This window comes from Strigops habroptila, chromosome 10 (genome assembly GCF_004027225.2).
Source record: "Strigops habroptila isolate Jane chromosome 10, bStrHab1.2.pri, whole genome shotgun sequence".
Classification (NCBI taxonomy): Eukaryota; Metazoa; Chordata; class Aves; order Psittaciformes; family Psittacidae; genus Strigops; species Strigops habroptila.
Genome location: NC_046359.1, coordinates 41,448,153 through 41,472,903, shown reverse-complemented (window position 1 = coordinate 41,472,903; position 24,751 = coordinate 41,448,153). Strand labels below are relative to the sequence as shown.

The following is a 24,751-nucleotide window of genomic DNA, read 5'->3' as shown; positions in this document are numbered from 1 at the left end:
TACGTCTATTGTAGCTGAGCTGTCCTTAGAAATGAAAATTAAAGAACAAATTTTAGGTTGTTGGCTGCTCTCCTAATGTCCTGGCTACTGTTACTTTGGTCAGCGGGTGGCCTGGTCAGCCTTTCCAAAGCCAATTTTCATTTAAAGATACTTTTATTACTTTGAAATAAGCAAAAGCCTTTGGAAAACGAGGGAGCAGCCTGCTTGTGCTTGTGTAGATGAAGGATGCTATGTGTGACAAAGTAGCTGTAGAGTTTTTTTTATACTCTGTTTGCAGTAATAGTAAACAGAGCATCTAAAATAACCACTTGCACGTTGCAACAAACACATCATCATTTGCTTAAAAAGAGTTATAATTACAGTTGACGAAGCATGGACACCATAAAAAATGCATTAGTTTGGCTTGACACATTAATTACCTGTTTTTGCAGATGTTTTTATATATTGTTGTGTGAACAGTTTACAAAATAATTACAGGAAAGTCATATGGAAAATAAACTAAGTGGGTGGTTTCTCGCCTTAATATTTTCATTCATGTGAAGCTGTGTGAGGCACAGCTGCTTCCTAGCAAATGCAGAGGGAGAGAGACAGGGAATCTTGAGGGGGTTTTATTCTAAGGTCTCTATGATCAGCCTCGCTACACTTTCATATCTTGCTCTAGCAGTGGAGTTTTTAAACGTGTAAAATGACATTGCTGATTTAATCCCAGTGATCAGGAGAGGGGAGAAGCTTTGATCCTGATCAGATGAAACATAAATCTTGTAGTATCTCAGAAAAGAAATGAAAAATCAATATTATTTTAAGCAGGATGATCTTTTATGAGTAGTTGTAAAGATTCATCAAAGGCTTTGACATAGTTTAAACATTTCCTGTTTGCTGCCATTTAAAGAAAAATGCCTTTCAAGTTTAAATTGTAATTAGAGATACCTCTTTAGATTATCGTGGGCTAACCACAGAATAGAAAGAGGAGCTGAATGTGCTCACACAATGTTTAAATCAAAAGTTCTTAACTAGGAATAAATGAGTCGATTCTTCTGAGCACACATTTTTGTAACTAAAAACATTATCCTGTAGCGAAACGTAATATTGCATTAAAAAAGGAGGCATAAAGTCTGTGTCAGAGCATTAACATCTGTCAAATATAAGGATTTGTTCTAGTGCTGTGTTTCAGTGATTTATTTGAAGCGAAGAGTTCCATGACCTGAGATTTGGCATAAATGCTAAAGATTATTTTTAGTTTAATGGGTCTTTACTCATCGCCCTGTGTTTAAGGCTCTTTAAGTAACGTTTATGTTTGAAATCATATCCTGTATCACAGATTTTTGTGAGATATTGGCTGTTTAAATGGGAATTTGTATTGGAATGTAGCTTTTTACATTTTCTTGGTTAAACTAACACAAAGAATAGAAAGCAAAAATCTTACTTCCATAAATCCAGTTCTCCAACACCCACCTGTTAAAGCATTCAGAGACTGAACTGTCAATGATCTTATTCACAACTAAGACGCAAGAACTCGCTGATAAATGTTGCTTTGTGAATCCAATCCCTCTTTTATGGCTGAAGATTTGAAGAAGTGAACAGTTTGCAAATGTTAGTTAACAAATTAGGAAGGAAAAGTAGAAGGGAAACTGAAATGAATGTGAAAAGAGGGAGAACAAAGACAGCTCTAAGGGGGCATCCTGGCTTGTTTGCACAAGTCACTGTAAAATTACTGAAGCATTGAAAAAAGAGCAATAAACATCCAAACTAAATACACATAACTAACAATTAAGCAGTAAGCTTGACTTTTATGATAGCCTTAGACACTAACCTGGCAGTTTTCTACCAGTCTGCTTGGAGGAAATGCTGGCTGAATAGTTTATTGTTGCTGTGCAGATGACTTGTTTTCCCTGAGTACCTGCCACTTCGTGTGTCTAACAGAACGTGGGTGACCACCGGTGGATTGGCACAAGGGAGGTTTGTGGTGCTGTGGGATGAAGTGAAGAGATGAAAGCAAGAGTGTTAGTCATGGTTTAAGAAATTACAACACTTAGGAAATACTGTGTATCTGTTGTCTTCTGATCAAACGAAATCCACGTTCAAACAATGGAGTGTTGCTGAGTTGTTTTCTCCTCGATGGGAATAAAACTGGCAGTCTCATCTAGGGGAGTTTCACGAGGAGAGTCCTACCAAGTGGAGACTGCTATTGGAGGTGCTGGACCTGGTACAAAGTCCCCTCTGTCTTTACAATAAGAGAAATTACTGAGAAATAGCCATAATATTGTATGCTGAAAGTGCACTGAATTTATGGCTGTCCAGCTTTTTCCCAAACCAATGGTTTTTGCAGAGCAGGGCACTACGTCTCTGTCCAAGGAAGTGACAATCACTTTTCTCTCCTGCTGTAAGGTGGATAATAAGATTTACAATAGGTCACTTACAAGAGAGCGTGGAGTAGATTGTAAGTCTCTTCTATTCACTGTTGGTGGAGTCTGTGTGATGATTCTGTGCGTTTAGATAGTTTGTAGTCACGGTATGAAAGGGAGAGGGAGTCTTTATTTTGTAACGGGGTCAAAATTACTAGTAGTAGACCATGGCAACAGAAAGTGATAAAGAGCCTCTGCCTTCTTCACAGTCTGAGTCTAAGACTATCTAAAGCAAGAGCAATGATTCATTTTCACTTGTATGGGGCAGGGGGAAAATAGCAGCTCCTAGAGCCTACAGCAGAGCAACTCTGCTAACTTTCTGAAGAGGCCTTATACTTAGTTTTTCATTGTTCTCTGCCATCTAGCAAATGGAACAGCCAGACAACCTGCTCCTTCTGCTTTATTAAGGAGCTGGTGTTAGAGCTAGCCAGATCTGGCTGGCTGAAGGATCAGAGCGGTTGCTCCTGCCCTGAGTTGCCAGAGAGATGCGGCTACAGCTTATCCCTTCTTTGGGTCCTACCAGTAGTAAAGCTGAGCGCAAATTTGTAAGACGAGCTTGCCTGTGTGCATATATACTCTGTATGGACATGGCAGACCACACATTGACATAGGCAGAAGCATATTGCCTTTGCAGACACTGACATAACCACAGGCTGCATGAACAGCCAACTTCTTTTGAACTGCTGGTCAAGGGCAGACCCTCTGTTCAGGTCTCTCTGATAGCTGTTGCAAAGGTCCATGGTCCAGCTCTCAGACATTTTTCTCTGACTTGCCTGCTAATCTAGTTTGAATTTTGTAGGTGTATCTTATGCACAGAGAATAATGAGCACACTAATGCAGAAAATAGTGAGGAACAGAGTTTCAGAAGAAGGTAAGACAGACAGTGGTGGTCAGGTATGGGGCTCAGTCAGACAAGCAATCAGCAGCCTGCTTATACACAATCTACCCATGAAATTCTCACCTCTGCTTTCTCATGCTTGTGCTCCACCTTGACCCTCTCCTTTTCCTCACCTTTAATCCTGCTCTTAAACATCTCACAAAGCTTTACACATTGCCACAATCCCCCCACCCTGCAAAACCTTCCACAATAACTTTTGCATGCGAGCGTTTACATGTCTCCCTCAGACATCCCATAATAAGTTTGCTCTTTTTTATGGGACTCATTCTTGATAACCTACAATAATCCTGTTTTTTTCCTTATCAGTTACCAAGTTTCTGGTTGAACTTCTTCAAGGTTACACTCAGAGGTTCCTTTCATGGCCCATTGATCAGTATCTTATGAGTTCTAGTCTTCGTTATTGTCTCTGTTATCTGCTCTTGGTTAGGGTTTGTGTATTTGTGTGCTTAATTTATTACCTCTCCTGTTCCTTGCCTTGTCTTTCATGTCGAGTATCTGTTAGGCAGATATCCTTGCAGTTCCTTGCCCTGTTTGAGCATTGGTTTGTGGGAGGTGGTGGCTTGCACCCGTTGGTGCAGAAGCCCATCACAGCCAAGGCTGCTTTTGGAGTCTTGGATGGCCTCAGTTAGGGCTGGAAGACACTGTCAGGGCCACATGAAGTCTCTGCTATTGTTCAGACTTCTTCTGGGACAGTTGTCTCCAGCTATTTTTCAGCATAGTAATGTCAATTCTCTGTTATAACAGTTGTGACGCACAGTCTTATCTTTGCTTGGCCGTTGACTGTTCCGTTGCTGTCATCACAAATTGAGTCTATTATAACAATATACAGCTCATGATGTGAATGCCTAAACATAAACTGTAAGTTTTAGAGTTGGAAAGATGGAATTTGTGCAGGATCATGGGATTCTCACTTCTTGCAAGAGGCTGGGTAGGGTGGACATAACACAGTGGTGGTTCAGCCGTCTGGGAAGTGAAGTAGTTGGTGCAAGTGCTTCTTCCTGTGTTGCCCCAAGCCAACAGCCAAGGAGCAGCTAACACTGGAAAGCTATGAGCAAGACTTCCTGGGGTCTCTCATGTTGTCTTTTGCCTATTAACAGCATTCCTGGCTTTCCTTTATATTTAGGAAAGCCTATATTAGAAACAGGAGGAAAAACCCCGTTTCTTTACTGTTTTCTTGCAAACGTCTTATGTCTTCTTTAATTGAGGTTTCTTTGGAATATAATGTTCGGATCAGGGGTTTCACTTCTTATGTTACCATAGAAACGTATACACAGAAAACTGAGGTAAGACTCTTTGTTTACCTTGGTCTATAGCAAGGTTTAAATTGTTATTTTTGTACAATTCTGATATCACAGTATTTGCTTTTTATAAGAAAACCTATCTGTAGGTTTGATTAGGCATAACCCAAAGCAAATCAAAAAGGTAGAATCAAAGCAGTCATGTGCTTTGATTACTTAGTGCCTCTCTCTTTTCCCCCATTGAGGTGAATCAAGTCCAACTCGTCGTGAAGCAGTGAAAAGGAAGACTGCAGAATACCTTATGCGTGCTGAAAAGATTTCCAGCTTCTACCATAAATCCTCAGAAGAGTCATCTGTTTCTATGGTAGGCTTCAGTTTCTTTTTTTTCTGACCAGAATTTGGTGTAATTAAACTGTCCTGTCATTTAGCAAAACAAATACGAGCTTGAGGTTCAAAAACTGTCTGGAATTTCTCTTTCAGGGAACCTGAGGAGTATTTCGATGTTATTCTGTTTTGTTGCCATTCTTCTCTGATTCTTCTTGTTTGCATTTCATAGCATTGAGTGCTTCATTTAATACAGGCCTGGTTTTTTGCATGCTTTCCTTTACTCACAGCTGATGATGTAAACACTTTTAATCATGCTAAAGAATTTAAAGGTAAAGCAAAAATCTACACTAGAACATAACATTGCTTTTGACTTTCCCTCGAGAATATTGCTTGGTTCTGTAGGGAGCAAGAAGGCTGTTGGCTTCTTTAGCCTGGGATATAACGGTGTACATCAGAAGTGAGTCAAGCACATGGCAAGGGGAGATGAGATGAATTTCCCCCAAAATAAGAACTTAATTGAGCAAAGGTTCTTCCAGATCCCTTCAAATGTCTCTCTTGGGTATCCTGAAGTGATCAACTGCTGCTTGCTTTTTGAGGAGTTTCTGTAGTAATTCCTACCTTCTTAAGCAGAAACACCCTTATCTGTACTTGCACAAAAGACAAACAAAGCTTGTTCCAAGATACCCTCAATAAATATCTACTTTGCCCTTCCCCAAACTGTTCCTTTGGGACTTATCTGTTCTTACTTTAGACTTTTACTGCAGTCATGCTAAACTGTGTATGCTTGTCAGTGACCGCCCTATTGTAGTAAATATAAAAGTCACCAACTCCCTGTCTCTCTACATTTATATCAAGTGAGGACAAAAGGGGCATAAGATTATTGCTTCTTATTTTGCACAGATCTAAAAATGCTTTAAGGAGACCACTGCTGCAAAAATGGGAAGCCTTCTAAAATCCAGCTCCCTAATAAGTAAATGAAAAAAGCAAAGCCAGTGATTTTGAAGGGTAGCTTTTTTATGTTGTGAGCCCACAAGTACAGTTTTGAGGATGTTCCAAATGGGATATATTTTGTGACATTTGGAGTCTTGCTGCTGCTATGAAGTGTACTTTGAACAATTTAGTGTTTTGGACTGATACGAACTCCTACTAGGTAGTCTTTCTTTGGGTCAAACACCCCTGAAAATGGGGAAGAATCTGTATTGAATGGAAACCTCAGCGTGTTTGGAAACTGCAGAACAAGATAAAAAAAAAAGTGAACAACCTATTTTTGCCATTTTATAAGTTTAAAAATGAATTGTGGTTGGGAAGGAGGAAGAAATAGGTTGTATTTTTGTATATGAACTTGAGAGGTAAAGTATTTCCTCTTTTATGCTGGACTGAATAAGGCACATGCCTTCTTTGCAGACCCAAAGGAAAGCAAGATTAATCTGGATAAGACAAGGAAGAAGAAGGTGGTGAGAATACAAAACCATTCTCCTTCTGTGTTAAACCTCAAAACTGACAAGTTAGGGCAAATCTGACTTTGCACAAGCAAAATGGTGCACCTGGCTTATTCTTCTTTTCACAAAACCCCAGCATATTTCCACATTTGGCTTTGTTTTACTAAGTCTGTTTGTATATTTTAATATCCTTTATTTGCTCTTTATAATGCATAAATTTGACTTTTATCTTAGAGCTTTGGAATTTGCTGGCATTAAGGGCAGATGTGCATGTGCTGGCATTAAGGTGCTTCTGGGTCATGATAGTTGTGGTGAGGAACAGCTTGTCTCCAAGTTGATAGCTGAAAGTGCATTGGGAAAAGGACTTACCTCCAAAGTTGTTGCAAGGGTAGTGGCAGGAACCACTAAGGACTGGCATGCTCTGTGCTTTGGTTTAGTGTCTCGAGGAAAGTGGGGAGTGTGACTCTTCCTGCACACTGGTTCCTGAGCAGACCTGAATTCTTGCATCTTAGCGCTTATTCTTTTTACTGCCCCAGATAGTTTATACTGGAGTTTGCATGAATTATTCCACCCCATGCAGACAGTGATAAGGGTGCTGAAATGACCTGCATCTACATCTAACATGATTCTTGGGACATACTGGTGGAAATATGCAGATGTTTTGTGTTCTTCTCCTAAAGGAAGCAAGTCGGTAGTGTACAGGTGTGTATACCTCTTTGCACTGTCACTTCACACCAGCTTGATGTTTCTCTAACTGCCATTTACGTGCCATTGGTCACACTGGGGCAAGGCTGGTCTGTTGCCACCTCCTACTGCTGTAGGTCATGCTGACTGATACCATTTCTTCAAATGCTGGTGCTTGGACAGGATATGTGTGCCAATGTTTAAATAACACTGTATGATACCATCTTTGCCCACATGGATCTGTAAAGTGGTCTCTCATCAATGTTTCTGGAGACATACTGAAGTCTTTGAGAAGAACCACTGCAGGCACAGGCGACCTTTCCTAGAAGCATGGCCAAGTGCTGCTATACCGCATAGCCCAGCACAGTTTGAACCATACAACTGAAATTGGTTTGCAAGAAAAGGAAGGACAAATACTGTTCTTTAGCAGTACCTGTGCCTGTATTACATTGGCAGAGCGTGGTTTTGTTATGGGAAGCGTGGTTCAGTGCAGGGAACATCATGGGCAGTGGGGGTGCTGAGACTTTGCACCTTGGAGGAAGAGGTCTGACTTGTAAGCAAGCATAGGAATTTAAGGCAAAGTGTTCCTGTTCATGACCTGATGTTACAAGGCAGAAGTGCTTTGTCACCCATGTCTGGTGCAGCTAGCTTTGTGTTTCCTATTGTGCCCTTACAAGGAGCAATCACAGTGATCAGCATCAAAACTAGGCTCACCTCTCCTTCTTAGACATGACATTTTACTTCTTTCTCATCCACCAGGCCTGAGAAATGTCCAGCAAGGGAAGAGGTAAGCTCAGAAGCGCAGGTTCAATTATCATCCTGCATCCTTCAGCCTCTCACATGTGCCAAAGTCTTGGGCTACCAGTTGGGTGCTGAGCCATGCGCAGCAGTCTCAAAAGACTATGCCTGCTGAATGCATCCCAAGCCATGCATTTGCCATCTGAACACTACATGGAGGTAAAGCATGGTGGATTTTCTCTAGGGGCCTGGGGCAGAAGGAAGCAAGCCATTCCCCCACAGCTTGAAATGCCAGGCCCTTTGCTTTGAAAAACAGATTTCCCTAGAGGCAAAGGCCTGGCATTTCAGAGCTGAGAAGCAAAAATTATCTTTGATGCCATGGAAACCAAACAAAGAACAATAGTAGTTTGTTACTTGCAGTCCCTCAATAAAAGCCAACAGTGTAGCCCTCAAGGATAGCATCCTTAGCAACCACCCTGCTGCTGGCAAGTCTGAGTGCTGAAGAGAGGAGCACAAGAGGAGGTGTTTGGAGAACCCTTGACACTGTTGAAAAAAGGTTATGGGCAGAGGGCTTACAGGTGGGTAGAAGATTTCTTAAGGCTGAAAAGAAGCACAGGGAGCTGACTGACCATGAACTGGGAACTCACTTGACAGGGTCTTGTAAGCATTGAGAAAAGCGTTGCTGTGACGCACAGGAGATGTGGAGACAGCTTCTGGAGGTTGTAAACAGGCATGTAGACCTTCTGGAAAAACAAGCTGCAGCAAATGCTGTCCTCCTCTTCCTCCTTTGGCACAGCACAGTGGCCTCAAGGGCTTTCTTGATGACAAGCACTCAAGCATGCTGTGTAGCAGCAGTAGCAGGCCATTCTGCTCTGCCCCTTTACTAGCAGCTCTGGGGAGCCACCTCCAAGCCTGAGCATGAGCTACAGCACAGCCTTTGCATCACACTGGATTGAGAGTTGGAAAGCTGCAGTCTCACATAGCTGTCAGCTGCAAGGCCCAGCACTGCTACATGTGCAGGCTTTGGGTCTGTTTTGACTTGGGTATTTTTATAATGCATGGGGTTTTTTTCACTCTTTGAAATTATTTATAATTCTACTTATGCCAAATTTTTTTATATTCAGAGTTGTTTCTTTGTGCACCATTATAAAGGCTGTTGTCTTTTAAAATGTCAATTATTTTTGATTTTGAAAGCGATTTAGTAACAAGGGGTACATGCAAGCCTGATGCTCAGCCAGGAAAAGCAGTCTTCATTCTTCATGATTTTCATAAGGTATCTTACTTCCTAAAACTCTCATTAAATGTGCATGAAGATGACATGAAGTATAAAGGAAATATGCTGCCGTAGTTTTGCGAGATGTAAATTTAGCATAAAATAAGAAATTAAGTCTCAAGGCTTCCAAGATCACATCCAAGGTGTGACCCAGCTTCAGGGAAGATTCAGCCCCCAGCAGGTGATCACCTTCTGAAGCACACCATAGCTCTGTCTGGTTCAGATGCATGCAGAGATCCACCTGCTTTTCTTCTGGTACAGCGTGAGGAAGGGGCCGGGATGTTCTGTCAGACCAGGAGAGCTGGAAGCTCTTTCACACCCATGGTGGGGGGCCTCGCACTCAGGCCAGTGGTGGTATCTGCTTCAGAACAAGGTGTCTCCTTGCTGCAGCTGAGGGCCTGGCTACGCTGCAGTTGCTGAAGTCATCAGACACAGGTCTCTGTTGAGGGGAGATCACATTTTAGGGTGTAGCTCTGCACTGGTGTTTGTGAAAGTGCTTTTTTTGTATCCTGAGGTTCTGTGGTAACTGCTGTCCAAGGTGGCAACATCAGCAGTAGCATCATTTCCCATCAAGTGGTGTTTGTGTCACTGAGCTAGGGATAGTGCTCTTGCCTCAAATGAGGTTAACATAAGAGGCTTTTCCCCTTGCTTGGCTCATGGTGTACTTCTCTTTCTCCCCCTGCTCTTACAACTGCTGGCAGTGATGACAAAGCTGAGACAGGAGCTATTGCCATATTTCATTGCGTAGCTTGCAAAACTAGAGCCTTCCAAAGGCAAGTGGAGGCCACAGGCTGCTGAGTCTTTGCAGAGGCCAGTATCACAATCAGCATCATCCCTTTCTGCTTGAAATTAGCACACTCTAGCCAAAAGGTGGTGGTGGGAAAGGAGCTGGTGATGCCAATCCCAAGTCAGATAACTGCAGCTGTGCTGCTCGGAATGTTGTCTGGAAATGGTTTCAAAACATAGAGGGTCTAGCCACAGGGGAGAAGATGCTGGGGTACCTGAGCAGCATGCTGAGCATTTGGACAAGCTGCTGATGGCTGTCTGCCAGCAGAGGTAGCTTGCCACTTGCTTTAGAATATAAATGCCTTATTTTTAAAGGCAAAGGAAGCTTTTGACTTTTTGTTACTCCTTCCTGTATTATTTTATTCTGTTCCTCTATTTTGGATGAGAGAGCTAGTTTTTCTTTATTACTCATGGCTGGATGCTGAGCTTGGATTTTCATTCTATTCAGAGGAGCAGGAGGCTTCATAGAGTGCTTAACTGCTGTAGTTCTGGGAATTGGGTATTTAGAGTTTGCTTGCTTCACAACGGAATGTGATGCCTCCCCAGCATTAGGCTCTACTATTGGGCTTTGCAACAGTGAAACCAAAATATTGTAAAGAGCAAAAAATAACCTGAAACTGATAAAAATGGAGAAGCCACTGAGAGCTGTGGATGTGACTGTAAAGCGTTTTAAGGTAAGAAGTGACTGTATAGTGCATATATGAGAAGCAGTGTGTGTACACAGTAGTGCTGACTCTGCCACCATTGGTGATATTTTAGAGAAGGACTCAAAAGTACATACTGGGTTTTTTTGTGGGCTCTTCAGACATGATGGGTGAAGAAATCTGATTCTGTAGCATTATTAGACAGCTGTTGACTTCTGTAGACATGTAGGAACTTCATTCATGGTTGAAAAGTTATGCATAAGAGAAAACTGTAAAATCTGGATTATTGAGGAATGGTTCTAAAAGGTAATAACATGCAGATAGAAGTGGAAATATTGTATAGCAGTCAGGATTTGGAAATGTCTCTTTCATTAAGTATGTTCCTTGGAATGCTTTTGAAATCTTGTCATGAATAAACTCTGTGTTAGCACAAGTTCTTATTTCAAAGCAAATATCTCATTATTGCAGAAAAATTGCACACACTCAAAATACAACGCGACAAAAGAACTCCCTCAACCTTCCAGCAGCTTGCTGGAATGTGGAACTTAAATTAGGTTTGGAGGAAAAAGTTCTTTTAGAGGTTTTTAATTTCTTCTTCATGCTAAAACCTTTAGATATGTAGAATCTGGGTGGTTTTATCATAACTGCTGTTGGTACTCTTGCTTGGCAGTGTTTATGTGACAAAACAGACAAATAAATGAAGATGAATAATAACCTCTTTTAAACATGGAGCCCAGTAGGTGAACACAGAAGCACACTTTCCTCCATGCTTTTTGAACGTGTGTTTATGACCCTTTCTTTGGAATTTTGTGGCCAATGCTTAAATAAACGTTGATTTGGGGGAAAGAATTTGGAAGGAGAAAAGGTGGTTGACTGGCAATGTGAAGCAGAACCAGTTTGGGGGTGGGATTTGAAGAGGTGCTCTGGCCTTTGAGGATAGCACAGTGAGGATGCTAAAGGGGAAACACTTGTGGGGAAGCAATGGGAATTATCCTAGTTCGGGATCTTCAGTTTTTCTGGGAGTTTCTGATCATAAGGGAAAATTTCTTGATCTTCTCTGATACTCAAACATTTCATCCACAGCATAATTGCTTACCAGCAGTTTTTCTTTGTGACATATTTGTTAAATATTACTTGATGATGCTGACAAATTAGATAAACAGCTTTTACTTCTTAGAAGCCTTTCACCTTCCTTTACCTTTGTGCAACAGCAGTGTACTGGGAAGGCCAAGTTATGTTTAAAAGCAGTTTGGCATTCAACAACTCTGCAAATGAATTTACCTTATTTCTGAGGAAGAGATCCGGGTCTGTGGTTCTGGTAGAAGTCGCACGTTGAATGTTTTGAGGAAGATCTAATGAATGCTCCTGAAAATGTTTGTTTATGTGCCAAGAGGTATATGGGATGCTTAAGAGGTCAATCTTTGCCCCAGAAGACTTCCAGTTGCAATGTTGTTCCCCCCTCTGCCATGCAAGCTTTGAGTTTGCCTTGAGTAGCTACAAAACGTAGCACAGACAAGAATCTGTGCATACGAACTGCTTGAATAGTTAGCTCCTGCCAGTTCTCTTGCTATGGCGTTAATTTCTAGATGAATGATACATAGCTAGATCCTTTTTCTAAGGCAGTTTGAGGAATTATTTCTGTTGTGCACCTTGTTATTAAAAGGATTTCATAAAGCTCACCAGAGAGCATGAGACCCCTGTTTATAATGCTGTATTCTATGTTCTTCAGGCTTAAAAAGCCTCTAATTTGCTTTCTCCTCAGTGATCTCTGAATTATTTTGTGTCCAGAATACCTGTAAGGCTTTGATTGATTATTGTGATGAGTAAGAACTGAGTAATCAATTGTCAGATTCCATTAAGCATAGAAAATACAAAAATTCATTATATTTTCTTTTTACAATTTTGGTTTTCAATATTATCTCAATTTTTATTTACTTGCAAGTTGTTATTTTTTTTTTTTTCTTCCCTTCCACTAAGGACAAACAGAAAACTTCTCCTTTCATCTTCACTCTCTCTGATTTATGATAAATTTAGTTTCCTTCGGCCTGGCATTTGCTTCAGCAGGCAGTCTTCCTTCAAGTACCACCCTGATTGATGTATCATCTTTGATATCTTCCATTAGCCTCCAGGATCACTAAGTTCAAGGCCCTCTTGGAACCTAAGGAGCCCTGCCGAGGAACTGAAGGCCTTCAGAGTCCTTGGGGTGATTGACAAGGTAATTCTTCAGTGTCTCTTCAAGAATTCAGTCATAAATCGACTGCATGCTGACATTTTGTCTTTGAAGCTGTGGATCTTAAGGATATGAAACAAAAGGGGAAAATGACTCAAATGCATCTGCACTTTAAAATAACAAAAGTAGAAGAAAAAAGGCTTTTATCTAAGCAATTCATGTAAGGTCATGCAAAATGTATTTGAGCTAAAGGATAAGGTACATGTTTGGTGGCATTCAATAGGATGAGGCCTGTTTTTCAAAAGTGAAGTCATGGTTACAGTACTGGGGTAAGGACGACTTGATGTGTTTTCAGTTGAATAATCTGCTGAATACGTGAAACATGGAAGGGTAGAAATTCCTGCTTTTGAACTGTTACTTGAAATGGGGGCTTGGGGGACACATGGCTCTTCTCCTTCCCTGAGAATTTGGAGTTTAAATCCCCCGCCAAGACACACATTCAGCAACGAAGCCAAGTTTATTTTTGACTCATGCAATTAATGGCTCCCCAACTCCCAGGGTAATACCCCTCTTTAAACAGGAAAAGGCCATATGGATTTTTTTGCAAGCCTAATGAAGAGACCAGAAGAATTGCTGCAGTGTTTTGATAATGCTGATTAGTTATCACCCTTACAAATACTTCTAAGGTGATGTATTATTCAGCAATGTGGCAGTGGCTAATGCAGACTGTAAGGGCTCATTTCCTTTTTGCCGTGCTAATTCCCTGGTGCCTTTTGATGGTTCCTTATATAGTCTCTGGTTTGCATGATGTACGGATGCATGGTCAATTGATGCATTTGTATCATACATCAGAAAACATGTAGCTGGTCTCTTAAGGTCTGTATTGCTCAGTTTCTTTTTCTTGTTGGACTGATGCTAGCTATGGGGACTGATTTTTTGCGGTTCTTTGCCTGTTTTGTTGTAATTATGTGCATAAGTTGATAACTTCTCCTCAGAGGGCTATATACATTAGGTATTATAGTTGTTTTTATAGTACACAAGGTTTTTCCAGCTCTGACTTCGTATGCATTATATCTTCTTTCCTCAGTTGTAAGTACAGAATTCAGCCTGTGTTCCACTTAGTGTATGAATCAGGGAGACAGGTTGGAAAGAGCACCTATCTGTTGAATTAGGCACGAACTAAATTAGTAGCCACTAAACAGATGTGGTAGGCATGGCCTCTGTGAATTAGTGTGGCAGTGTGAGGCTGCAGAAGTGTTGGAAATGAACCAAAAAAGACCTTTTCAGCATCTTCATTTTTGTATAAGAATAATAAACAGCAACTGGAAAAGATGCTTGATCAGAATGAAGCTTTTGGAGTCCTTGGTGGCATCAGATCTCCTAGATCTCTCTGAGCACACAGCTCCAGTAAGTGTTGCAGGTGTGAGCTGAATGTGTCCAGATCTTTGAGGCAGAGTCGGGAAGAATCAGGGCTCTGGTAATAACAGAAATAAAAGATCTTAGCGTTGGAGATGTGTGTGAGGAGTAACAGGCCCATGTATACAGCTGGTATGCTCATGTGTAAACAATATCATAGGGGGCAGAGTTAATGTTTAATTATTGTATGAAAAAGGGAGCAATATTTTTTCAGATGTCTTTGTACTCTACATCCATGCTTCCAGATTTCCCTTATTACGAACTTCATCTTATTCTGAGTATGCTGCCTTTTTTTTCATCTATTTTTAAGTATTCATAAAGTTGTGAGGTGAATGAAAAACTGCTCTAAGCCCAGATGTTCAGAGCATTTTTTACTTGGGTTTATAATGCATACACAAAATGAATGTGAATATGAAGCAGAGGTGTGCACGTGTATCTGTGTGCTGGAGATGATGCCCCTGCCTTTAGTTTAAAGCACCATCTCACCTCCTTCCTCACCATCACTGTTCTTTGCCTCCTTCTCTGCTTACATATGCCCTGAAGCTCACATCATGGAGAAATCTGAACAGATGTGGAAGTATCCTCACTGGAGCCAAGCAGATGACAGAGGGTACTTGCTCTTGAAAATGGATTCTGATTTTCAAGGCCAGTGTTGAAAATGCCATACTTTTGGGCACAAATCTGTAGCATCACATAGAGCTCTGCCTGAACTCCTGTTGTAACCCTGTGGTAGCTGCTTCGGTTTCAGCAGAAAATGGGTGTGTGGAAAGAAATGAACCACCGGCTTTTTTTAACTGTTTTCTTGCCTAATCCTGTGCAAGGCTGGCTTAAACACACTGTCTTAAAAATGGTGGTGGTTGCTTTGCAGACCTGTTCTCCTGCTGCTGCTGGAAGCCTCGAGTGGTGTCTGTCTGCTACAGTGCTGCCTCGAGAAAACCAGCTGTTAACCTGCTCTCCATCAAATGCTGAAAGGTTCAGTGCCTTCCCTCAGAGTAACGTCAGTCTTTGTTCTTCATTTGAAGCCTCTTGAAGTGTTTTGAATTGGCTTCATTTTCACAGACAAAATGCTTGTTGCTACCTGAAACTCAGGGTTTTTCAAACTATTTTAGGCTAGGCAGAATGATTAGACATTTAATTTTAGCCTAGTTTATTCCCAGTGTGCTATCTTTCCCTCTTTTTCTGCCTTTCCACCTTCCTTGTCACCTGAACAATTTTTGCTGTGTTGACCCTTTTCTGCTGAATCTGAGTTAGAGATCTTAGCATTATTAAACTCTCTAAAATGTGAAAAGTCACAGAATGATGACCATAGCTGTGCCTCACCTCCCATCCCTCTACTCTCATGCAAAGGCTGTGCTGTAAATCCAGCTATTTTACTAGACCCAAGAGGACTTACACTTTGCTTGAGGAAACCAGGTTTCTTGAATCCTGCTGCTGCTATGCTTGCTCACTTCGTGGTGACAAAGGTTAACTAAGTGGTGTTTGCAGGTATTTTATGTGTTTGTTATGGGAAGAGTCTACCAGCGAATAGGTTTCTGAAAGTAGAGGTTTAATGTAATCATCAAGGCGGCTTTTGTCCTGCAAATATTGTGGATGCTGAGGTGCTGCTGGGAGGGCAGCAAAGCTCTTGTTAGTGTTACCAGAGGTACCACATTGAAAACAGGCTAATATCTAAATATTTTACCTACTGTTATCACCGATGTAGAATGATCAATTATTTTATCAGTTCATGTAGCTTGAAGTAGGAAACTTCTTTTTGGAATAATAAAGATTTTTGCTTTCAAAATTTGTCTAATTAAAAATCGAGGTTGCAGATTCTGTGCTGAGTTTCTGCCCTAGGCAAATCTTTCCTTTGAAGCTACAACTGGCCCCTAAAGAAACGACTTTGTTATGGTGCTGCTGGATACCTTCACAATGCTGTTTCAACCCCAATTTCTTATTCTTTAGAACCCTCTGTTATTTAGATTCATTCAATTTAAAGATTCATCTTGAAAGCAGAGTGCATTAAGTAATAACTATGGCTCTGTAACCAATGACTGTCTTTTATGTCTTTTCTATCCCCTCCCTTGGTCCCCCATCAAGCCACATTGTCTGTGTTGGCACTGGTGTGACTGTGATCAGTTCTTCCACAGATGTCTGTACATTTGGGCTTGTTGTTCAGTGCGCTGTTTGTTAAGCTCTGTTATACAATCTGAAACCTTATAAAATAAAATACTCTCTTTGCTAAAATTTTCTGAGTTTCTGGAGGGGATTCTAGGAATAAATAACTTCTCTGAAAAACTGGAAGTAATTCTGTTCATCTGAATATAGAATCATAGGATAGTTAGGGTTGGAAAGGACCTTAAGATCATCTAGTTCAGCCCCCCCCGCCATGGTTATGTTTTGTGGCTGTCGTGCTACCATGAGAAGTCTGATGGTAATACATTTGGATGAATTGACCTTAGAAATAGGCAGTACCACCAAATCAGTGTTATTAATTATTTAGAAAGGGTGATTACTACTTGTCTACATGATGAGTGAAAGTGCCAAAAAGCAGAAGTATACAGAATATACGTAGAGTTCACATGCATAATCTGCAGACCCATAGTTGAATTCAAATCAGGTTGTGGTTAGTTTTAATGAAGTTTAATCAGAGGATAGGAGAAATGGGCTTTTTTTATGGCAGTGTGTGTGTGGTGCGTGAATAACACTTAAAAACTTAAATATTCAACATTGTATTTCGAGGTGACATAGAGACTGTTGCAGTTGTGAAGCTGAGTTGACCATAGCAGATGTTTTTTCTCTCCTGGCTCTCAGGTGCACACTGCTGAGTTTCTTGAGATCATCTTATGGATCTGAATGAGTGGCTGTGTGTACATAAGAGGTATGGGGAAAAGGGAGCTGTAATCAACAACACGATCCAGTACAGACATTCGTTCTTGTTTCATTACGATGCTTTGAAAGAGAAACTGGCTGAAAACACGGTATAGTGAATTCAACTGACTAGCAAGGTTTCCTCATCCAAACAAGGCATAATGGAAAACAGCAGTGGCAAAAATGGTTACAAATCTGAAACTGAGTAATAGCAGTAACTGTTAATACAAATAAATAAGCTTTTAAGAGCTTGGTTTATGTTTTGATAACCCTTTAGTTTCTTAAGTGACTTGCCAAGTTTTACAAAATCAAATCAACTACAGGGTCATTGTCAAAACTGATTTCTTGGCTCACTACCTTCCTTTCCCTGTTGCTGTGGGATTATTTGTAAGCTACAGTCAGGTTTCAAGCCCCAAGTAACAAAACTTGCTCAACTTCAAAACACATTCTGTATCTCAACTTAGCCTCCTGTCCCTTCTTCCCTGTCCCCAAACCCCTGCCACTTGTTTTCCTGAAGTCTTTCCATTTATACCAGTCTGAACATTTCTGAGTGTTTTGTTGTCATAACCCTTAGCTCTCTCTTTAGCTGCTTTTTTATCTCACTGTTTCTTTTGACTTCAGTGAATGTTTTGTTTCATCTAACATGATTCCTAAGATTGGGTAAAATACCACAGATTCTGCCCTTCCCTTTATAAAATAGAAACTGAGTTATGGACTATCCCAGTGCAGGCCTCCAGAAAGAAATAATTTATAGAGATATTTTCTTCCAAACCTTTAAATATTTAAGTTTGTCTTCCTAACTATTACTAAGTTGCTTAGTCCATAATTTGTGCCAAGCAATTAGTTGGTGATGCTGAGTGGCATTTCATACTGTAAACTGTATTCTCTAGTAAAACTTGCCACATTTATTTTCTAGGTTAATATTTCACCATTTGTCATTCATTGGCCAGTTTTTAGTTTGCTCTAAGAAAGTGGACTTTCCTCTCTGTTACCAACCAACTAAAAGTATTTAAAAGTTTGGATCTATGCTACTTTCTTAGCATTTGCATTATTTAAAGCTGCACCGTTTGTCTTTTAAATACACTATTATTGCAAGTCATAGAATATACAAGCTCTAAGTTCCTCAGAATAATGATTTGAAAGGAGGAATAATTGCAAACTGAAGATAATTCATATTGCACAGGTACAAGGATAAGCGATAATCACATTTTTCATACATATTAGCCAAATGTAATCTTTTTATAACAACAAAGGGACACGAGCGAGAGTCTGGGTGGTGTAATCTGAAAAGTGACAAGAATAAATCTGTGTTAAATGGATCTTTTAATCCTGGAAGCCTTGAACAGGACACAGCTGAGGAGACGGGGGGGGAATTGCAACCCTGCTTCTGCCTCATCACCACAACCATACCCAGAGTGTGGCACCCTGCTCTGCGCCAGCCCCTGCTAAGGTTTTCTTGCAGTCCAAAGTGCTCATGCTAGACTCGGGTGACCAACTTGTCTTGTCACTACCTGTAACAGGATTTTCAAGCTGTATATGCAGTGAGAAGAATCCTGGGTGATCACCTGATACATCTTCGAGTTTGTAGGACTTGTGCTAGAGAATATATCCTATGAAAAGTGGCTGAGAACACTGGGGCTGTTCAGCCTGGAGAAGAGAAGCTGCGTGGAGACCTCAGAGCAGCTTCCAGTGTCTGAAGGGGGCTCCAAGGATGCTGGAGAGGGACTCTGCATCAGGGACTGGAGCGACAGGACAAGGGGTGATGGGTTCAAACTGAAACAGGGGAAGTTCAGGTTAGATCTAAGGCAGAAGCTCTTCCCTGTGAGGGTGCTGAGGCGCTGGCACAGGGTGCCCAGAGGAGCTGTGGCTGCCCCATCCCTGGCAGTGTTCGAGGTCAGGCTGGACACAGGGGCTTGGAGCAACCTGCTCTAGTGTGAGGTGTCCCTGCCCGTGGCAGGGGTTGGAACTGGGTGATCTTAAGCTCCTTTCTCCAACCCAAACCATTCTATGTTTGTATGATAAGAGTGCTTTTTTTTTTAGGAGATAAAGACCAGAATTACTTGATGGCCCACTGGTGACATTATTACCTGATGTGTTTTCAGTGTAGAATAGTAATTTAGTAACAGAATGGAGCTGTTTTTAAAGTAATTCCTTAGCTCTGGTGTGTCTTCAAAACCTTTCTGGTATCTGGTACTGAGTAAGAGATCCTATTCCATTTTCTTAGATCAGGCACAAGCTATTCTTCAACCTGTGTTAGTGACCTTAAAGTCACATTATTGTAAGCAAACATGTTTTAAGGTGCTTATTTTGATCAGTGTTAAAACCTTCTCAAGTAAACAAAAAGCACAGGTATGTTCTGTGCCATGTCCTGATAATGTGGAGGCTGGAAAAGAATCAGTATTAGACGCTGTGTGGGGGGTAGAGAGGGGGGAAAAGAAAAGAAAGGGGAACTGGGGGAGCAAATGTCTGCGGCGTAGCAGAGGACTGCATTTATGTCAAAGCCACCCTGCAGGAGAGCAGTGCATTTAGAGCAGTCCTTAGTTCTTCCAGTGTTGTCCCCTGCGACCTTGCTTGGGTGCTCGGCGGGGTGACTAATGGTTCACCACGTCCTTTTTTCCTGGTGACTTGCCTGTTGCCTGCCTCTGGGTTTGTGATTCCCCTTATGCTGACTTCTGCAGTATTCCTTCGGTCTCTTATCTCAGGGCTTTGATGCATATGTTCTGAAGGTGGCCACCGTGACTTTGGGTGGCAGCAGATGGTAAACCTTCAGGCTGCCACCGGCTATACTGGTGTTAAGTTGGAAACTTAACGTTTGATGAAGAATCAGTAGTGCATATGAAAGAGCTTTTACTGCAGAAATATCTTTTAATTAAAAAAAATTAGCATACTGAAACATTTGCTAATTTCTGTGCATTTAAAGGATCCTAAAATTAACTGTCTTCTTAAAGCTAGACCATGGTTATTTACCAAGCAGGTTTTATTTTATTTTTCTCCAATTAATTGTACCTACTATATCGAATTGAATTTAATTTATTTACCACGAAGCTGTTGGATACACTGTAAATCAAATCTAAGAAGCTAATTTTTTTAAGTAGCTGCTGTCAGCATCAGAATTAACCCTTGACTTAGAAAAAAAACCCTAAAAATCACAAGTAGGAAATCCTCTTTGGCATCACGGAGGGGTATTGCTTCTGCCGCCTTACTGAGATGCTGCCATGCAGCACTGCTATGTTCACTTGTTTTTTGGGATGTGCCTGAGAGCCCAAGTGCTTTTGCAAAATAGGGATGTCTGTGCTGCCGAAGACACTTATTTCCATTATATATTTATCTGTGGCAATTGCTATTTGTCTGCTGGTGGTTTTGGCCACGTTGAGGTTGTTATCAACGCAGGAAAACAGGGCAAGGATGAGTAAGCAAAAGTGCCCTAGAATCCAGTGTGCTATGTAGACCCTGACTCTACATTAGTATTACAAATAGGATTTTGCCTTGTCTCCTTTTGTGTTACAGCCTAGTTGCTCAGTGCCTAGGAATGCCCTGCTGTGCATTCTTCTCCCTCCCCTCCAAGATAGGATGCTGAATGTTACAGCCGACAGCTCATTGTTAGGAGGTATTAAATATTGCAGTGGTCATCATCAGTGAACAGGCTCCATCAGCTTACGTGAGCTAGAAGCAGCCTAGTCTAATGCGAGCATCTCTGTGTGGTCTGCTTCAGAGAACAGTGTTATGCCACAGGGAATGCTATGTGGAATCCTGTTCTGCCCCATTGTGCCATTGGAGTGGAGACTCATCACTTTGCATTTTAAAAAGAAACCTTAGAAAAAGAATTACTGAAGCACTCTCTTTTTGCAATGGGAGAGAAGTGTGAAGGAATGCAAACAGGAAAGGCTTGTTGGGATAGCACTGCTATCTAGAAGTTAGCTGTAAAGCATGAGGTGAGGAGAGTAAGCTGACATTTGTGTCAATGGCAGGTTTACTCTTATGCATTTCTGCAGCAGCCTGGTAATGCATCCAAGAGCTGCTCACCTTTCTCTGCTCTGGATGAGTGATAAAGTCAGGCAAATATACTGGTGACTGTCTCATTCCTGGTCTTATCCCTTCCTGAACTGTCAGTTTTCTGATAGGGATTTGTTCATTCATGCAGTCCGTTAATGATTTGGGTGGACCTGGTTAAACCACCTTTTTGGAATATGCATGCAGGCTGCCTCTCCTTGAAGCAGGTTTTTGGTTAGGTGGGCCCATGTCTGCAGTCTGCCAGAGCCAAATGGAGCATCACTAGGGGAATTTCTCAAGTTACTTTTATGGCTCTTCCTGGGCTTCTCGGAGTCCCTTTTGAGGTAGAGAGTCTTGCAGAAAGGTCACTATTGAATCAGCAAAGAAAGAATTTTCCACAAAATGAAGTGGAGCTGGAGATGATCATCACTGGGGGAAGGTATGATGCTTGATGGGAAGGCAAAAGAAAGAAGCTGATTAGTGAGACTGCTGTGTCCATGTTGGCGGTTAACCTCAAAGGCACACCAATATTATTTGTTGTTATTACAGTTATAAAACTGTAGCTGCTGCTTTCATTTAGATGTTGTAATAGAACGACAGATGAAGCTAGCCCTAAAGGGACCTGTTGTCTGCTTTACTCGCGTTAGTGGTAGTCATCCTATATGTCGTCTTATAGGGCGAGGGCTCAGTAATCTGTTCTGTACACCATATGCTAATACAGTGCTGATAAGCAAGTGTGAAAAATGAAAGGGAGGAATACATTAATTGTATTTGTGCAATAAGGTATGCTATCAAAGGTAATTATTTCATGACAGTTTTAGTTATAGCAGTTGTTTTATCATGGAATAAAAGATGGCTTTAGGAGCCTGTTATTGGGAAGACAATTGTATCAAATTAGGACCAAATTAGATTTTTGTCTTTATAAAGGTGAGCAAACCCATGAGCAGTTTTTAAATTGGTGTCTTCTACTCTACAAATGAACAAATCCTGTTTGAGGGTTAAAGAAGCTATTATTCTGTCCTTTATGCTGACAGCTTCATTACTGATTGGCCTACTGTTGGTATTAAAAAAATGTTTGGCTCCTTATGATCTTTGTGCATGCAACTATGATATTAATACAGACCACAGAACTGTTCATTAAGAAATGACTTTAAATGAGGTTGGTGCCTGTAAATCTGGAGAGATACAGATGTTAAATGCTGCCATTCCTTTTCATATACAGCCGTATGGCTAATAATTTCCAAGTGGCTAAAGCTCTTGTTAGCAAGAGTGCTGGTGTGTTAAGAATGGCCCTATAAATAACTTTAAGAACTGAAGTTGAAGGTGCTTCTTTTAAAGACTATTGTTAACTAAACATTATTGCCAAACAGATGGAAAGCATTCACCAGCCTGATGTTTTTAGGTCTAATTATATTACTGCCAGTCCTGTACGGCTCAGTTGAAGAGGTGTATCCAGAGGCCAATTTATAATCATTTAGCCAACACCTGTTTGGGAGATATTGACAGTCAAAGGGCACATTTGGAAAAAAAAATCACATATGTTCTAGTATTTATTGCCTCAATGTGAACAGTGTCTAGTTACAAACAAACTTGGGAGGAGAAGGAAAGTGACTGTAAACACATAGTCCTTTCCGAACCCTTTTGATCTTCTTTTGACATCTCTTGTGAAGTGGCTTTTCTTTTTCTCTTGTTATTTTTGTTTTCTTTATTGGTTGGGTGGTTGGTTGGTTTTGGTTTTAATTTTAACACTTTTTGGTTAAGCAAGGATAACAAAAACAGTTTTACAGTTGTTGTGTATTCATCTGGTTTCCACTGTGTCTGGAAGCCTCAGGTAAGAGTCCTGAAAAGTTGTTCAGCAAACTCAGTGGCCTGGAGACATTTGCCTTTTGTTTTACCATGTCCTTGGCATGGAAAGTCGGTGTCATTCCTTTGTCAAAAAATCTCAGAAACACCAGCTCCTGTTGATTTATTTATTTTTTCCAGAAGAGATAGAACAGCTTTTAAATGTGGGTACAACCCTAGTAAAAAAGCAGGTTTTTGAGATGGAGTGCAGCCCTGCTCTGAGACCTCCTCTCCTGATGAATCCAACACTGTGTTACTCCTGACGTGTTGTTCCTCTGCAAGAAAGCTTTTTTGATGCGAGCTGACTTGGTGTTTACTGCATCCCGTCTATTGACTTGGAGTTGCTGCATCTTGTGTATTGAACTCAAAGTCTTTTAACCCCAGTGCTGGCACTTGCAGCCCTTTAGGCGTTTGAGGTTTTGAAGCCTAAATATTTTGGTTTAACCGTAAGTCAGTGTTTATACTGGAACTTTACAACGTCTATTGTAAATAAACAGTGAGTGCACACTCCTTGTTCTTGCTTCTGGAGGAGGCTTGTGCTTGTGCTGCTGCTGTGGCGGTCTTGCAGCTGGTGCTTTTCAAGCGCATCTGTGTGTTTGGAGTTTGAAAACAATTCCTGAGCAGGGTGATTCCAAGACGGAGATGCGGAGGGTTCCAGCTCCCTAAAGATACAGTTTCCCAAATATATATATTTTTGTTTTCAACACATAAATAAACGGAGCTTGCTAAGAGGGTAGTTGTTATTTAGTACTTCTCTCATTGCTGTGCTGTGTTTAAAGTGCTTTCAGTAGAGGTGATGGACTCTGAACAGAAACACGTGCTCTCTGCAGCTGTAGGTGTTCTCCTCTCTGCAGCAAACCCATCCACTCTTTTCTCCCTGAATAAATCCTCTTTATTTTGTTGATGATGATGTTACGTTAATACTAGTTTACAGTAGCACAAGGGGACTTCCTTGCAGCCATTTCTGTTGTGGCTTATGAGTACTGCAAAACAAAAATGGCAGTGGAGGAATGAGACAGCAGTGACTATACAGGTCATAAAAGCATTCTTTTGTGTCCTGGCCAGCTTCTAGCTTAGCTTCCTCGAAGGCAGGTATGTAACCACCCTGGGAAAAACCCCCCTAAACTCCCGCAAAACAACCAACCACCCCAAGAAACAACCCACAAAAACTCCCTCTGGTAACCCACTGGTAGGCAACACATTTGATTTAGAGGAAGCGTGATGGGAAAAAGTGTTACACTAGGAAAGTGAGGACTTCAGTGCGGTGACACAGGTACTGCTATGTGAAGGTTACTGTTTGTGCTTCATTGTGTTGCTACCATTGCATTTCTATAAATTGGGTTCTTCTAGATCATTGCTCCAATTATGAAGTGCTCATTCTTTCTGTTATCAAGTTAGCATTCGTTCTGTAAGTTAGCTGATTGGAAATTGGGGGACATTCTGGTAGCTCTCTAGCGATCTATATCCTCAATCATATTCCTCTTCTAACAAAAGACTGGTTATCAAATGTATGCTACAGGGCTTTAGTTTTTTTGTTTTAATTATTACTTGCATAGCTTCCTTTCTAATGTTGAATATTCTCACATTGAAGAACTGTGCTTTGTTAACTTAGGTGAATCTTAAATATTTCTCTGAATACTTTTTGCTTAGGTTTTGCTTGTGATGGACACTAGAACGCAGCAGACTTTTATACTGAAGGTGAGTAAAGCCTTTTATTGCTCCTCTAAACAGTTTGGCCTCCTAAATTACACAAAGATCAATTTGCATCTAAGGTATAGTGTTATCTCTGTGATATATTACGTTAATACATGCATCCGTATTAAGCCCACTGGTGTTTTTGTATTTGGTATTCAGTTGCTTTCCCTTCCTTTCTTTTTAACGTCTCTGGTGCTCAGATGTGCTGTTTAGTCACTTGAGTTGCCGCTGGTTATTGAGGCCAACACCTTAGCAGGCTTCAGTAAAGAATCACCATGCTGCAGGGCCTGCATCTGTAAAGCCCTGTGTCTCAGGACATGTGCAGGCTGCTGCTGAAGGTGAAAATTCTCCTTAGCCCA

The 24,751-nt window shown here is 41.0% G+C and overlaps 1 protein-coding gene across 15 annotated transcripts in view; it reads left to right on the top strand.

The window, feature by feature from the left end:
* RPS6KC1 (ribosomal protein S6 kinase C1) overlaps nucleotides 1–24,751 on the top strand; it is a 93,484-nt gene that overhangs the window by 38,083 nt on the left and 30,650 nt on the right. For 13 of the 15 annotated variants that reach the window (XR_003993597.1, XR_003993598.1, XR_003993599.1 and 10 more), the window contains 3 exons: nucleotides 4,784–4,902; nucleotides 12,552–12,644; nucleotides 24,348–24,395. Coding sequence is in view for 12 of the 15 variants with exons in the window: in XM_030500237.1 (XP_030356097.1) it covers nucleotides 4,784–4,902; nucleotides 12,552–12,644; nucleotides 24,348–24,395 (260 nt within the window). In the remaining 3 variants the exon portion in view is untranslated. Of the gene's footprint in view, nucleotides 1–4,783; nucleotides 4,903–11,989; nucleotides 12,253–12,551; nucleotides 12,645–24,347; nucleotides 24,396–24,751 lie in introns of those variants that run through there. The other 2 variants (XM_030500246.1, XM_030500239.1) reach the window with 2 other exon arrangements.